Source organism: Magnolia sinica, chromosome 11 (genome assembly GCF_029962835.1).
Source record: "Magnolia sinica isolate HGM2019 chromosome 11, MsV1, whole genome shotgun sequence".
Lineage (NCBI taxonomy): Eukaryota > Viridiplantae > Streptophyta > Magnoliopsida > Magnoliales > Magnoliaceae > Magnolia > Magnolia sinica.
In genome coordinates this window covers 3,595,162-3,608,336 of record NC_080583.1, presented here as the reverse complement: position 1 = coordinate 3,608,336, position 13,175 = coordinate 3,595,162, and the positions used below count along the sequence as shown (strand labels likewise).

At 38.6% G+C, this 13,175-nt stretch overlaps 1 protein-coding gene across 8 annotated transcripts in view; it reads left to right on the top strand.

Annotated features, from left to right (window-relative positions):
- The window catches only part of LOC131218589 (uncharacterized), an 88,962-nt gene extending 77,368 nt beyond the window's left edge, over positions 1-11,594 (top strand). For 4 of the 8 annotated variants that reach the window (XM_058213213.1, XM_058213215.1, XM_058213214.1 and 1 more), the window contains 12 exons: positions 2,892-3,008; positions 3,157-3,324; positions 3,517-3,645; positions 3,776-3,865; positions 4,010-4,116; positions 4,216-4,364; positions 5,077-5,159; positions 5,255-5,350; positions 5,685-5,807; positions 6,607-6,690; positions 10,140-10,283; positions 10,868-11,594. In XM_058213213.1, the coding sequence (XP_058069196.1) occupies positions 2,892-3,008; positions 3,157-3,324; positions 3,517-3,645; positions 3,776-3,865; positions 4,010-4,116; positions 4,216-4,364; positions 5,077-5,159; positions 5,255-5,350; positions 5,685-5,807; positions 6,607-6,690; positions 10,140-10,283; positions 10,868-11,203 (1,626 nt within the window). In that variant the 3' untranslated portion in view covers positions 11,204-11,594. Of the gene's footprint in view, positions 1-2,891; positions 3,009-3,156; positions 3,325-3,516; positions 3,646-3,775; positions 3,866-4,009; positions 4,117-4,215; positions 4,365-5,076; positions 5,160-5,254; positions 5,351-5,520; positions 5,808-6,606; positions 6,691-10,139; positions 10,284-10,867 lie in introns of those variants that run through there. The other 4 variants (XM_058213221.1, XM_058213220.1, XM_058213216.1 and 1 more) reach the window with 3 other exon arrangements.
- Positions 11,595-13,175: the final 1,581 nt, after the last annotated feature.

Below are 13,175 nucleotides of genomic sequence, written 5' to 3'. Positions count from 1 at the left end.
TATCAAGTTTGCAAACTTAGCGAGTCTGAATAATGAGTTTGGCAAATTGACTCTCTGAACTAGTGAATCAATGCCATGAATTTAACAAACTCATGGCTATCCAAACTCCACAAACTATGTTCTCCCCGAATCGCGATTGCAAACCTAATAGACCTTATAGCTGCTTGAGATGGTTTTGTGAACCATTGGGAGTTAAAATATAGTTGCACAGTGTGAAGCAAAGAAGCAAGAACTTTGGGTGCCAGTGCAGGAAAGCTTTTGTTTCAAAATGTAAGCAAATAGAAAGGATGCCAGAGCAGGAGAGCGAGTTTCAAGTGTTATTTGAAGTGGGGTTATGGGAGTGGCACAGTGTTTGAAGTATCGGTATCGCTACAAGTTTCGCTAGCCGAGGATACAGAAACAATATTGATATCATCGATAATATCCCCGATAATCAGAAATGGGAAAATGGTAGAAGTGAAACTTCAAGAAATGCTAAAATACACATATTTGCATATTTAGAAATAAAAAATTTGCAAAAAGAATGTATACACAATAAGTTTCCATTTAATGGGGGCTTAAAAGCATGCGTTGTTATAAGAAACAGTCTAACCATCCCATTGATCCCATCTAACCATCCATCCAAACATCCATCAATATTGCAGAATATCAACAACTCGCAATATTTTGCCAAGAAATCATCAACAATTGGAAAGAAAACAAAAGATTGTGGCCTTCGAGCTTGTTGCGATAACGATAATATTGAGATATTATCAATATTTGCAACGATAAATTGAAAACAACATACAACAATGTACTCATAAAAAAATTTTGAAATAGAATTTTTTTAAATAAACAAACTTGTTGTGATATCTCTACATTGATGGTATTATTGAAATATCGCTGATACACTTGTGATACAAGCGTCATTACACAGTTGAAAATATTGGCAATACATTGGCGATATCGATACATTGGCAATACAAGCAACTCCTGGAATTTACACAATTGAAAATATTGGCATTGGCGATACTTAGCGATGCATTGCTGATGTCTGCAATTTTTAATACTACCGGTGTTATCGGTATGGCTACCAATGTTATTGGTATCGCCAAGCTCGAGATAATGATAATATCGGAGATATTTCAATAATATCAAAAATAATTCAAACAAACTTAGTCGTGCAACAAAGAATTAAAATAAGATCTGCTTAGTGTTTTTTTAATAGTTATTTTAAGGTAGTTTGCTTTTTGTGGTCAGCTCCTTGGTAGGTTGGAAATAACATTTTTGGAAGAGTTTGCTTTTGGCCTATGTAGTAGAGCCTCTATTAGAAGTACATACATATTGCACTTATAGAGAGAACATTATGAGCATTCCGTTACCTACACTCCGTAAGAAATTCTATCATGCATATTGAAACTTCAACTTTAGTTTTTTTTTTTTTTTTACCTTTTTATGATAATAAATTGGCTTCTCTTGAGACTAGGATGGTGGGAGCATTTGGAGTCTATTTTTCCATATCCTTCCATCTACTCCATTCCTAACAATAAAGCTTTTGCGCATTGGTTGAAGATTAATATTCTCTAATATCTCCTCAACATTTCTATGGAATATAATATTCCACATGCCTCACTCTACCTATATCTCCTTTCTACTTTCCTTTCTATAAATGTGATTAAAAAGAAAGTGCCAAAGATTCATTCCCTTCCCCACCAAGGTGTTCCGTATCCATTACTATACGCCCGTAAAGGCCGATACGTATAGGTAACGGCCATGACTGTTAGGTAGTTAATTTTTTGGGACCGTATCGGCCGTTACGATAGCTATAAAGGCCGTTATGGGGCATAATGACCGTTACCCCCGTAATAGTCAAAAAACAACCACTTTTTTTCTTCTTTTTTTTTTTTCTATTTAAATCCATTTTTCTCTTCCTTTTTTTTACTTTTCTCATTCCAAAAACTCTCTAGATCATTTTACAATAGATTTCGACCACACTTACTATAGTTTTTAATATTAAAATCGTAGATTGAAGTGATTTGAGTGAATAGAAGCTCCGATGGGCTTTTTTTTTTTTTTCAAAAAATTGAAAATGTAGTATTTATGCAAATTTTCTTATTTCTAGTTTTAATGCTTTATTGTGATGTGTAAACATTAGATACATATAATCATGTTCACAAATTCACTAGACAGCCTGATACAACACTCTCACCAAAGAGTAGACCGTTACACTACAATAAACATGTTAAAAAAAAATAATACATATTTGGAATATTTACATTATTCTTGGTTTTTTAAATATTTTTTCAGAATTTTTCGGGCAAAAGAAAATTTTCAACCGTTACGGTGGTCGTAACAGCTGTTGCGCCCCCGTATCGGCCGTAACAGTTGATACCCGTATCAGTAATGGTGGTGACCATTACGGCCACGGTTACCGATACGGAATACCTCGTTCCCCACACCATTCTTCATGCTTTCCTTGTAAGTATATATATATATATATATATATCATGCGTCTCCCAGATTGGCTATGTTCTAGACACCATGGATCTCCCGTGACTTCCTCTCTCCTCACCTGGGCTCCAACCCTTCTCCCTGTCCCCATATTTATACCTAATTATCTTCCTCCAAAGCGCCTCATGCTGACAATCATATATAATTCACAAATTTTCATATTTTTTTGAAGGATATGTAACTCACAAGTTATTATTTTAGAAATTTGAACTGGCAGCTGTGAACTACGAGTTGCATGAGATTAGTTCATATTGAATGGATTAATGCGATATTGTTTTTTATTGGCTAACTGTTCTGCTTTCTGATCTTACAATTTGGTGTTGCATAAGCCATCGATGTCCTGTTGAACAAATGTTACTGTATTGAACATTCTCTCACCGACATGCTTTTACTTCCTGAAGGATGTAGACAGAAGCGAGGCATCAATTTATTCCACAATCATGGTTGCAAGACTAGGGAACATTACTCTTGACTCAATCTTTACTGACCAGTATAAATTTAATCAGATCAGAGTTCAGGTACTACTTTAGATGCCTTGAAAGGATTTTGAAACTCTAAATGTGTATGCTTGTCACAACTGAAATGGTCGAAGTTGCACTTGTTCTTCTTCTGGATCCATCTTCTTCAATATGCTTCTAATGGTGCCCAAATATCTATGCATTGCAGACGCTGAATGTGGATGAAAAATGGGAAGGGGCCCAATTTGCAGCAATGATTCGAAGAAACCGATTAGATTATAATGACATGAATGATAATGTTTTGTTTATTGTCTTCAATCTACGTTCAACTGTTTCAAATGTTAAAGAAGTTCAGTACTCGTCCATTGTTCTACAGGTACTCTCTATGGCATACGTAGCTTAAAGCTCCAAACCCTCTTAATGTTCTTTCTTAATGGTAGCTTCAAAATATTTGAGAATTGGATGGATTTTGTAAACCCTAAACACACTTATATTCACACACATTCTTGCTGTTTGAGTTAGTCATCTGCAAATGTACTCACCAGTGAAAGCAATTTATCGTTCACAGCCTATTGATCTGAACCTTGATGAGGAGACACTCATGAGGCTTGTACCATTTTGGAGAACCTCCCTCAATAATTCAAATACACAGAGCCAACAATATTACTTTAAGCACTTTGAGATCCACCCAATCAAGGTCTGTTTTTTCCTTTCTTGCACTGTATGCAAGTTTTTCCTGCCCACGTTTTTTATATTTTGCATGTGTTTACTTTGGTTACAAAAATGTTAATGGCCACCTGACCTGTATTTATGTATGTTTATAAAAGATTGTAGCAAGCTTTCTTCCGGGGACTCCATCCTCAAGTTACAGTTCAGCCCAAGAGACTCTGAGGTCCTTATTGCATAATGTTATAAAGGTCTCACACAAGCCTTAGTAAAGTTTTCAAGATTTTCTTTTATTTGAGTGGTTCATAACTTCCGATTTATGAGCGTGTGTGCCTGCTAGTCTCTTTGCAGGGTTCCTTACCTTGTTGCCTTTTCTATTTTGCTGTCCTTTGTAGATCCCAACCGTAAAAAAAATGGTGGTAGAGCTTAATGGTGTCCTCCTCACTCATGCTTTAGTGACAACACGAGAATTGGTTATTAAATGTGCACAACATTACTCATGGTAAGCTCATTATGTTATCTGTTCGTGTTCTTGCCTTGTTCGGTAATCCATTCATATCTGATTCAAACATTTTGCTTCATTGATAAAATGACTGCCTAGGTATGCCATGAGGGCTATCTACATTGCAAAAGGAAGTCCGCTGCTTCCGCCAGCTTTTGCTTCTATTTTTGATGACTCAGCTTCCTCCTCTCTCGATGTTTTCTTTGATCCGTCAAGTGGCGTAGTTAATCTTCCAGGACTCACCTTGGGTATTAATTTTATTCCATTTGCTAGAAATTTCCTAGCTAATTCTTTGAGTGCTTTTATTTGGGTGATAACATGCAAGCGGTCATGCCAAAACAGGATTCTTGTAAAATCAGAAGAAATTGGTTAAAAGTTCTGGTGTTCTAAAACCTAAGTTTGCTTGGAATTCTAATTTGAGACTGACATAAGCGAGACTCAGATTGTGTTTCGGCTGTTGAAGTTCCTACATTGGAGTGGGGATCTACAGTTTGTTCTCTATTGGGAGCATTTTATTATATTGAGAAATTCAAAGAGATGTGAGATTTCTGTCAGATACAAGTGCAAGGTTGGGCCATTCATCCAGTAGGGATGGCTGAATGCCCAACAGAAGGCAAGTTGAATCATCAGGTGGGCCACTTAAGAATTTGGAAGGATGAAAAGATATGACCAACAGCCTATATTCAAAATACATGGGTGGTGCACCTGATGAGAAGACAAGGCTGATCTTTTGGGCCTGGTCATATTAATTGTCAGTCCCACCTATTGAATGTCTCAGTTCTTGCATGCATGGGCCACGTTGGCATGTGTGGGATACAAAGATCCTCTTCAAACCTCTTTGTGCAAATGCCTGTGGAGGGGCTTTTGTATTCCTGCATTTTTATTTGGGGTTAATACACTTAGAAGCTTGATTATCCTCCTGCCCTATGCACTAATCTGTGCTTTCAATGATGAGGATAGGTATGTTCAAGTTCGTCAGTAAGTGCATCAATACAAAAGGTTTTTCAGGGACCAAGCGCTATTTTGGCGACCTGGGAAAAACTGTAAGTTTTGTGTTGCTAAACTTGCAGCGGTAATCGGGTTGATGTGCTACTGAATGAAATTTGCAGAAATAATCAGTTGTATATTTGTGCTGCAGATGAAGATAGCAGGGTCCAATGTACTCTTTGCTGCCATTACCGAGATATCAGACAGTATTGTGAGAGGAGCAGAGACAAGTGGTTTCAATGGCATGGTACTGATAGTCTAGTAAATACTGCTTGTTTGTGAGCTTGCTGATACTTCTATTCATCCATTTTGCTACTTGCTATAGGAGGGTTGATTTGTATGCCCCAAGTTTTTGTCTAATACACCCAATTTTCCCTTTTCGTTTCTTGTGTTGGATTTTGTTGTTTCTTGGAGAAGGTAGGAAACTGCAAAGGAGAGAGGTGCATTGAAAATGACTTCTTTCTTGTCTAGGTGTATTATACAAGACTTGGGGATGCAGTATCATCTCCCTTTCTGCAATATCCTTTTTAATCATCTTTAGCCACATCTAATGTTTTGATTGGTACTGTTGTGTTCTTGAGGTGAATGGTTTCCACCAAGGAATACTGAAATTGGCTATGGAGCCAGCACTGTTGGGGACTGCTGTTATGGAGGGTGGACCGGATAGAAAGATTAAGCTTGATCGCAGTCCGGGGGTCGATGAGGTAATGTGTTCTAGTGTTGTCCGATATTAACTCCACTCTTGGCTACACTTTGTTTCTCTACCAATTGAAGTAGTGAACAAATTCTCCAGATACGGATAAGTTTCTATAGCTATTACGCTGAAATGGATTTTTTTATTTTTTATTTTTAAAGAAAAAAAAAAAAAAGGTGGTGCGCTCCAGTGGTACTAGTACCACCATTGCTGAAGTTGTGTGACCCACATAATGCATGCATAAAATCAAACCCATCCATTATTTGTGTTAGCACATGTAACCTCCAGGGCCTTAAAATAAGGCTGATCTGTGAATTAGGTGGGCCACATTTTGCAGGGAAAAAGTTGGGAAGGAGCATCCACCCTTGATTAGCTTGGAGGGCCCAACGTTGTGTATATGAACTTCATGCCATTCAGACCCCTTAATCTTGTCTGGATGAAGGGTCAGGGCGAAAATCATGCTGTTCAGAATTCAGTTGGGCCCCTTTGTAAATCAAGGGTGGACTGGTGGTTCCACCTCACATTGTTCCTTGTGTTATGGTCCACTTGAGACTTGGATCAGGCTGACTTTTGGCACATGTTATACGAGGTGAGTAGGTGACGCATGTGATGGACGGGTTGGATGAACTTCACACATCACGTAGGCCTGATATATGCCCGGTACCATCGTGAGCTTATGGTGGTACTGGTACTGGTACCACTCGAGCGCACCTCATAAAAAGTAATCCAAAAATTATTCTTACCATGGTTTTTTTTTTTATTGGTTATTGAATTCTAAATTTACTTGTTTGTATTTGGATAAAATGCAGTTATATATTGAAGGGTACCTACAGGCTATGTTGGATGTGATGTATAAACAAGAATATCTCAGAGTAAGGGTGATCGATGACCAGGTAAGGCATTTTCAACTCAAGTCTTTTTTAGCCCATCAAAAAAGACATACCTTCAAACTGGGAAATGAAGTCTAACACTTGTCTATTATCTTGATGTTCAAAAGTTGAATGGAGCTATCATGTTATTAGGGAACTTGATTTTCACATAGCTGCATCTTTCATATTAAAATCCACTTGTTTCTTTGCAAAACATCATCCTATATATTCCCCTTTGACATTGGTTGTTCTTCGGACGTTTGGTCATGAAGAACCTCGTGTGGCTATGAGTGCACCTGCCAATGCACTTGTGGTTCGCATGTGCCAACATGGCACACTCATGTGTGATCCAACTTGCTCATTCGGTGGGCCCCACTGTGCAGATGCCATTATATTAAAAAAAAAATTAAAAAAAATTAGGCTGACTTGTTCATCTGATTGTCATGCATACTAAAGAAATGGCTGATTTAAGAAATTCGTCATATGTCCACAACAATGTTTTAAATAGCGGTAGCATGTTGTGTAGCGTCCAACCCTTTGTAGTGTGTAACGTAAATAGCATAGCGTGTAGTGTAAAGTACATGATACTTCTATTTTTAAATTTAAAAATAGAAAAAATATATAATAAATAGCAAAGGAAAAAAAAAACATAAGTATATAAAAATGCCTAAAAGATCATTTATTTTTTCAAGTATAAGCATGTTCAAACAAGTTATTAATAATCATTTATCAAAATCCAATTCACATACATAAACCAAATCAAATTATTATCACATCAATAACTTTTTAAGCAAACTATAATTAATAATGTCTAATTGAAACCACAAGTAACAATTACGGAAAGAAATTAAAATCCCATAGGTTGAAAGTGTCAAGTACAAAATACAAAATATAATTACCATTATTTAAAAAGGGCATAACGTCCGCTACAACACAACATGCACTAGGCTACGCTACATACGCTACGAGTGCTACTGCTACACTACGGGTGCTATTCAAACTCCACAGCCAACATGCCTGTGTGGTCCACCAGATGAGCAGACCATCCTAATTTGTTCATCGATAACGTAACCCAGTTTGCTTGCTTTGGTGGGATCTGTAGGAGCCTTGCTTTAGAAATATAAAAGGAAGAAGGGAAGATTTGGGAATTTGGCCTCTAAGCGCTCTCGAACACACAAAAGCAAATCCTCTCTTCTAGATTCTATTACAAAAGCCCAAACTCCCTTAAAATGCTTCTTGCAAGGTACCTATAGATCTTCTACAACAATCCGTAACTAACTTTCAAGAAAATCCTAATGACCCAAAACTAACTCTAATGAACTTTATAACTCCCTAACTAGCAACTAACAACTAACTAATGTAAGAAGGAAAACAGAGATACCCTCCAAACTCCAAAATTAACAAAAATACCTCACTTGACCTCATTCGTCTCACATGTGCCACACGGGGCCTGGCCATGGGTAATGTGATCCAAGCCATCCAAGTAGGCCATGGCACATGCCAACATTAGGGTGGCAATGGGTCAGGCGGCTTGGTCCAGGCCAATGATGAATGGCCCAGCCGAGTCACCAACAACTGTGCCATGTTGCACATCGTGTGAGATCCGGTTTGTGTTGCACAAGAATGTGAGATCTATATCATCCATCTTGAGGGTCCTGCAACATAGATGCTTTTGCCCAAAAGTCAGCTGACTCAGCCCTGCAACTTGGAAGGTGGGCCCTGGTGTTAGAAATAAATGGACGACTAAGAAAAATTTGGTCAATTTTTTTCTTGCCTATCAACATGCTAATTTGGAATCAGCTGATTTTTTTTCCGTAGAGCATCCACACATGGGACTCACATGGGGCAGCAGGTTCGTGCATCCACATGGGACCCACCTTTTTCTTGTTGCTTTTCCTTAATAGGGACAGCCTGGCCTTGTAGGGCCGAGGCTAGGGCCTTATGAACCTTATTGTGACTGAGGCACACATATAAGAACCACCATTTTGTCATTGCTTTTCCTTACAGGGCCAGCCTTGGCCTAGCGTGGCTGGGCCCCAGTAGGGCCAGGGTGAGGGCCTTCTCAACCAGATTAAGGCCAGGGCCAATCCCAGCCCATTGCCACCCTTATACATTGGATGGACCACACACATATTGAAGAAAATGACGGTTTAAGAAAGTTGTTATGAGTCCACATTGAACATGCGTGTGGCCCACCACATGAGCAGACCAGCATGCTCCATTCATCAGGTTGGCCATGCATACTGAAGAAATGGGGCTTTCCATATGAAGAAAATGCAGCCTTTTAGGTTCTCCATATGGGTTCAAATCCCATGGTTCGATTTTCAACCTGAAAGACCTTGTTCCTATAAGGAATATGGTAACATCATGCTTCTTTAGTTTCACTGTCCTGCATGAGTACTGTTCTCTGACTCGCAGGGGTCTCCTGGGTCATGCTGAACTCTATAGACGACTTGTTCAGTTCTTGGCACGCAGAGTCAAGACGTGCGCATGGCAAAATGAAGTGGAGGATTATCCTCCTAGCAGTGATTTTGGCTATCTGGGCTGAACGCAACAACCGTTGCTTTAGGAATTTGTCCATTTCCGCCACGGAGTGTTCTCCAGGGTCTTAGTTCTCCTCTGAGATTGAGCTCCATAGTTGCTTTTTGGGGTTTGGGGGTCTCGCTGCTCTGGGGTAGCGTTTGTTTCTCTGATTTGCAGTTGTATGTTCTGTTTGGTGGTTTCTATTCTTTGCTTTCTTCTGTTTTTTTCTATTTTTTTGTTGTTTTGCTGTTTCTTTTTCAATAAAATTCTCATCTTTCAAAAAAAAATAAAAATAAATAAATAAAGGAGATGTAGTCACAAGCCTCCTGCATATAAATATAGGGGAATGATAATCTACAACCCATTGCACATGACTTTCACATGTAATGCAGCTTATGTTTCAAACTGTCATGTACATGGAACATCTGAGCCATGCATAAGGTGGGCCCCACCATGAATGTGACCTGCCACAAAAATCAGGCAAGTCCACCTATCAGGTGGGCCACATATTTACAGGTCTTATTTGAACTATTCAATTTGTTTTCATATGATGTGCCTTCCGGATTAGCTGACCTCCTGATTTATGCACCAATATGATCTTCATTGTGGGGTGGACCCTATGCATGGTTCAGATGTTTCACATGTTAACCGGGTTGCATGAGGGTTTTTGGGGTCCATTCCTTATATATAAATGCGTATTTATTCTTTAGCTATTGAAAGGACAATCAAATTTTCATAACATGTTGAAGCTAGTGCTCGATCTTGAGAAAACATCATTCAGAAATTGAAAATGTTAATGAACTGAGATTGACAGATCTACTTCCATCAACATGGTCCCACAAAATTTCCATGAGATCTAGCACACATTTTTTAATTCATAGAAAAAGGGGGGGAAAGCCCTCGTCTTGCGGTGGTGAGTAATAACTGTATTGGCTGACCATGGATGACAGGTACTCCTCAAAAACCTTCCCCCAAACAGCTCCCTGATAGACGAGATTGTGGAAAACGTGAAGAGCTTTCTTGTGAGCAAGGCACTATTGAAAGGAGATTCCTCACTGGCTTCACATCCTCTGCGCCATCTTCGAGGAGAAAGTGTAAGCTCTCTACTGCACTTACCCCACTGAATGTAGACCATTAAGAGTTTTTTACTGTCAGCTTGAAGGCCACTGATCAGATGGCTACGGTCATCCCATTTGTGGCTCACTGACTATGATCGTAGCCCATCAGTTTACCACTCTTTTCTCCATTGAATGTAGACCATTGACAGTTTTTTACTGTCAGTTTGAAGGTCACTTGTCAGATGGCTATGATCATGCCATTTGTGTGATTTTTAGCTGTGGGCCATCCATGCAAGGACCCACTTGAAAGACAGTTCTCATGGATATCTTGCATTGATTCATACCAGTTTTATGTTCAAAGAACTAAGGAATTAAACTTTCTTTTTTCTTTCTTTTTTTCTTTCTTTTTTTACACACCCCCACACACTCACGCTGGTGGAATTTCTCCACCTATGGATGCTCGAACGGTGTGGAAACTCCTGAGAGTCCACCACCCGAGCAAGAGTAAGGATCCTTAACCTTGAATTTCAAGCTGTGAACCGACACACAGTCCCACTCCTGCATGCTTCCACAGTTTTGCTTTAATTTCATTTTCATTACCCTTCTATAACATTTCGCAGGAGTGGAAAATTGGGCCAACAGTGTTGACTTTATGTGAACACCTGTTTGTGAGCTTTGCTATTCGCATTCTTCGGAAGCAAGCAGGTAAATTAACAGCTGGCATTAAATGGAAGAGGAAATCGGAAGGCGAAGTTGAGGGTAAGGAGATTGTCCTTGCATCCTCTATGGAGAACCCATCGAAGCTTGACCTGAGATGGGGTGTTGGTAAATTTCTCTTGTCGGGTATGGTTGCATACATTGACGGTCGGCTCTGTCGTTGCATTCCCAACGCGATTGCGAGACGGATTGTGAGTGGGTTTTTGTTGAGTTTCCTGGATAAAGATGATGGCCAATGAGCTTCTGTGCTAACTTCCCTTATTGCAAGTAAACTCTGTTCATTTGCACAGGAAATAAAAATTAAAAATCAAAGGTAAAGCTGCGGGTGAGAAAATCCTGCCTGAATTGGGAATGTTACTACAACTGACCCGTTCACTTTTGCACCTGCTAAATGAATGGTCTGGATCTTGTCGTATCTACATCACACTGTAAGGAAGGATCAGAGGGTGATTGTCGAGGATGTTAAAATTCCTTGATTTTTAGAAAATTTCTCCCTTTTCTTTTAGTTCATTTGGATTTTCCCAAATTGAAATGTAAATGTTGAGTCCCACGTCCGATATGAATCAGAAACGAAACTTTCATATAAAGGTTAACATCTTCAATATAGCCATGATTTTAGAATACCAAAAAGGAGACTTGTAAAAGGCAAATGCACAATGGCTGGCAAGCCCTTGGGCACAAGAGCACTTTGCACCTTCCATTTTCCCATTTTATTTTCATTGTTTTGATCGTATTTTCCCATTTTATTTCATTGTATCAATCACATTTTCCCATTCTTCCATTTTCTTATTGTATTTTTGGTTGTTTTGATTGCATTGCTTATGCAACGGAAGTAGACAAACTTACAATTTCCAACGATTTTTAGTTGCTAAGAGGTGTTTAGGGTCCTACTGACACTACAAGTTGAAAATTGATGATAGAGATTTAAGATTCATTATCCTAGAGATGTATTGCTAGTAACTCAATTGCAAGCCCTGGCTTGATTCGTAGTGGAAGCAAATACTGTCTTTGAGAAAAGCAATTTGAAGCTCATCTACTTCTCTGCAAACCCGACATGCGAGAGATGCATGGTACCTCTTGTCCATGCAAGATACCGGTATTTGCAAAGCACTACAAATAGATTCGATGATTTCTATAGGAGGAATAAAACACTCCCACCTCGAAATAGGATTCTTGCACCTTTAGAAATCATACTTTTTTATTAGAATCTTAAAGAAAAAATTTCTAAAGTAAATTGCAGAATAAATGCTTGTATTAGTCAAAAAAGCTTTTTTTTTTAAATCTAAGAGGCGTCTTTAGTTTACTCTTTATTCTAACCCAACAAATCTACTACTTTTTATTCATCTTTTTCCTTTTCTTTTTTGAAAATCAAAGTTGCTGTTGATCATCCTGCATGCGTGGTTACGTGGTTGATCCCAACCCTTTGATAAGTTGGCGTAGTTGCAACATAGCCCAATGATGTATTCTCATAGATGAAATTAGAAGGATTTTAACCTATTAAATATGAAACATTACTCATTTGTTGCTTGACAGACTCATTATACCACCAATTGGATGGTTATCATCCTATAAGATGAAGTTCCTTGGCCGTGGCCCATCATTGGCGGATTGACAGATAAATGGTTTGGATCATCAAAGATAGGGTTCATGGATATGATTTATGTTGCTTTGAAAATAAAGAGCTTGCTCTCACCAATCCTTTGAAACAACTAGGCTTCCACTTGAGGAAGTGCTTTAACAAGCGTGTAGGTGATCGTAAGAAGACACTGTAAATTATCCATCACTATATATTAGGGCATATATGAAAATGAATATAGAAATAAATACAAGATATACATGGTTCATCGCATTGTAAATACATTCATGAGGAAGCTGCAGCAAAAAAATTCAGTAGCACAAACAAAGATTACAAGATATAAGAGATGCAACGTCCATGAACATACAGTAAACATATCCTGATCTCTTTCATACGCACACAGCCTTTGGAAATAAATAAATAAATCCCTCCTCTTCAAGCAACCAGGAGAACTTTTGAAAAGACCATTCTACTTCCCTCCACCTTGCAAATATATATGAGAAGAAGCCCTTTGAGAGAGACATCTTCCTTCTCTCTTCCCGTTGTTGTGCATTTTAAAACACTACACATACACCACATGTACCAAGTTTTCAAAACGTGTTGATGTGTCATACGTGTGAAACCATCCTTCATCC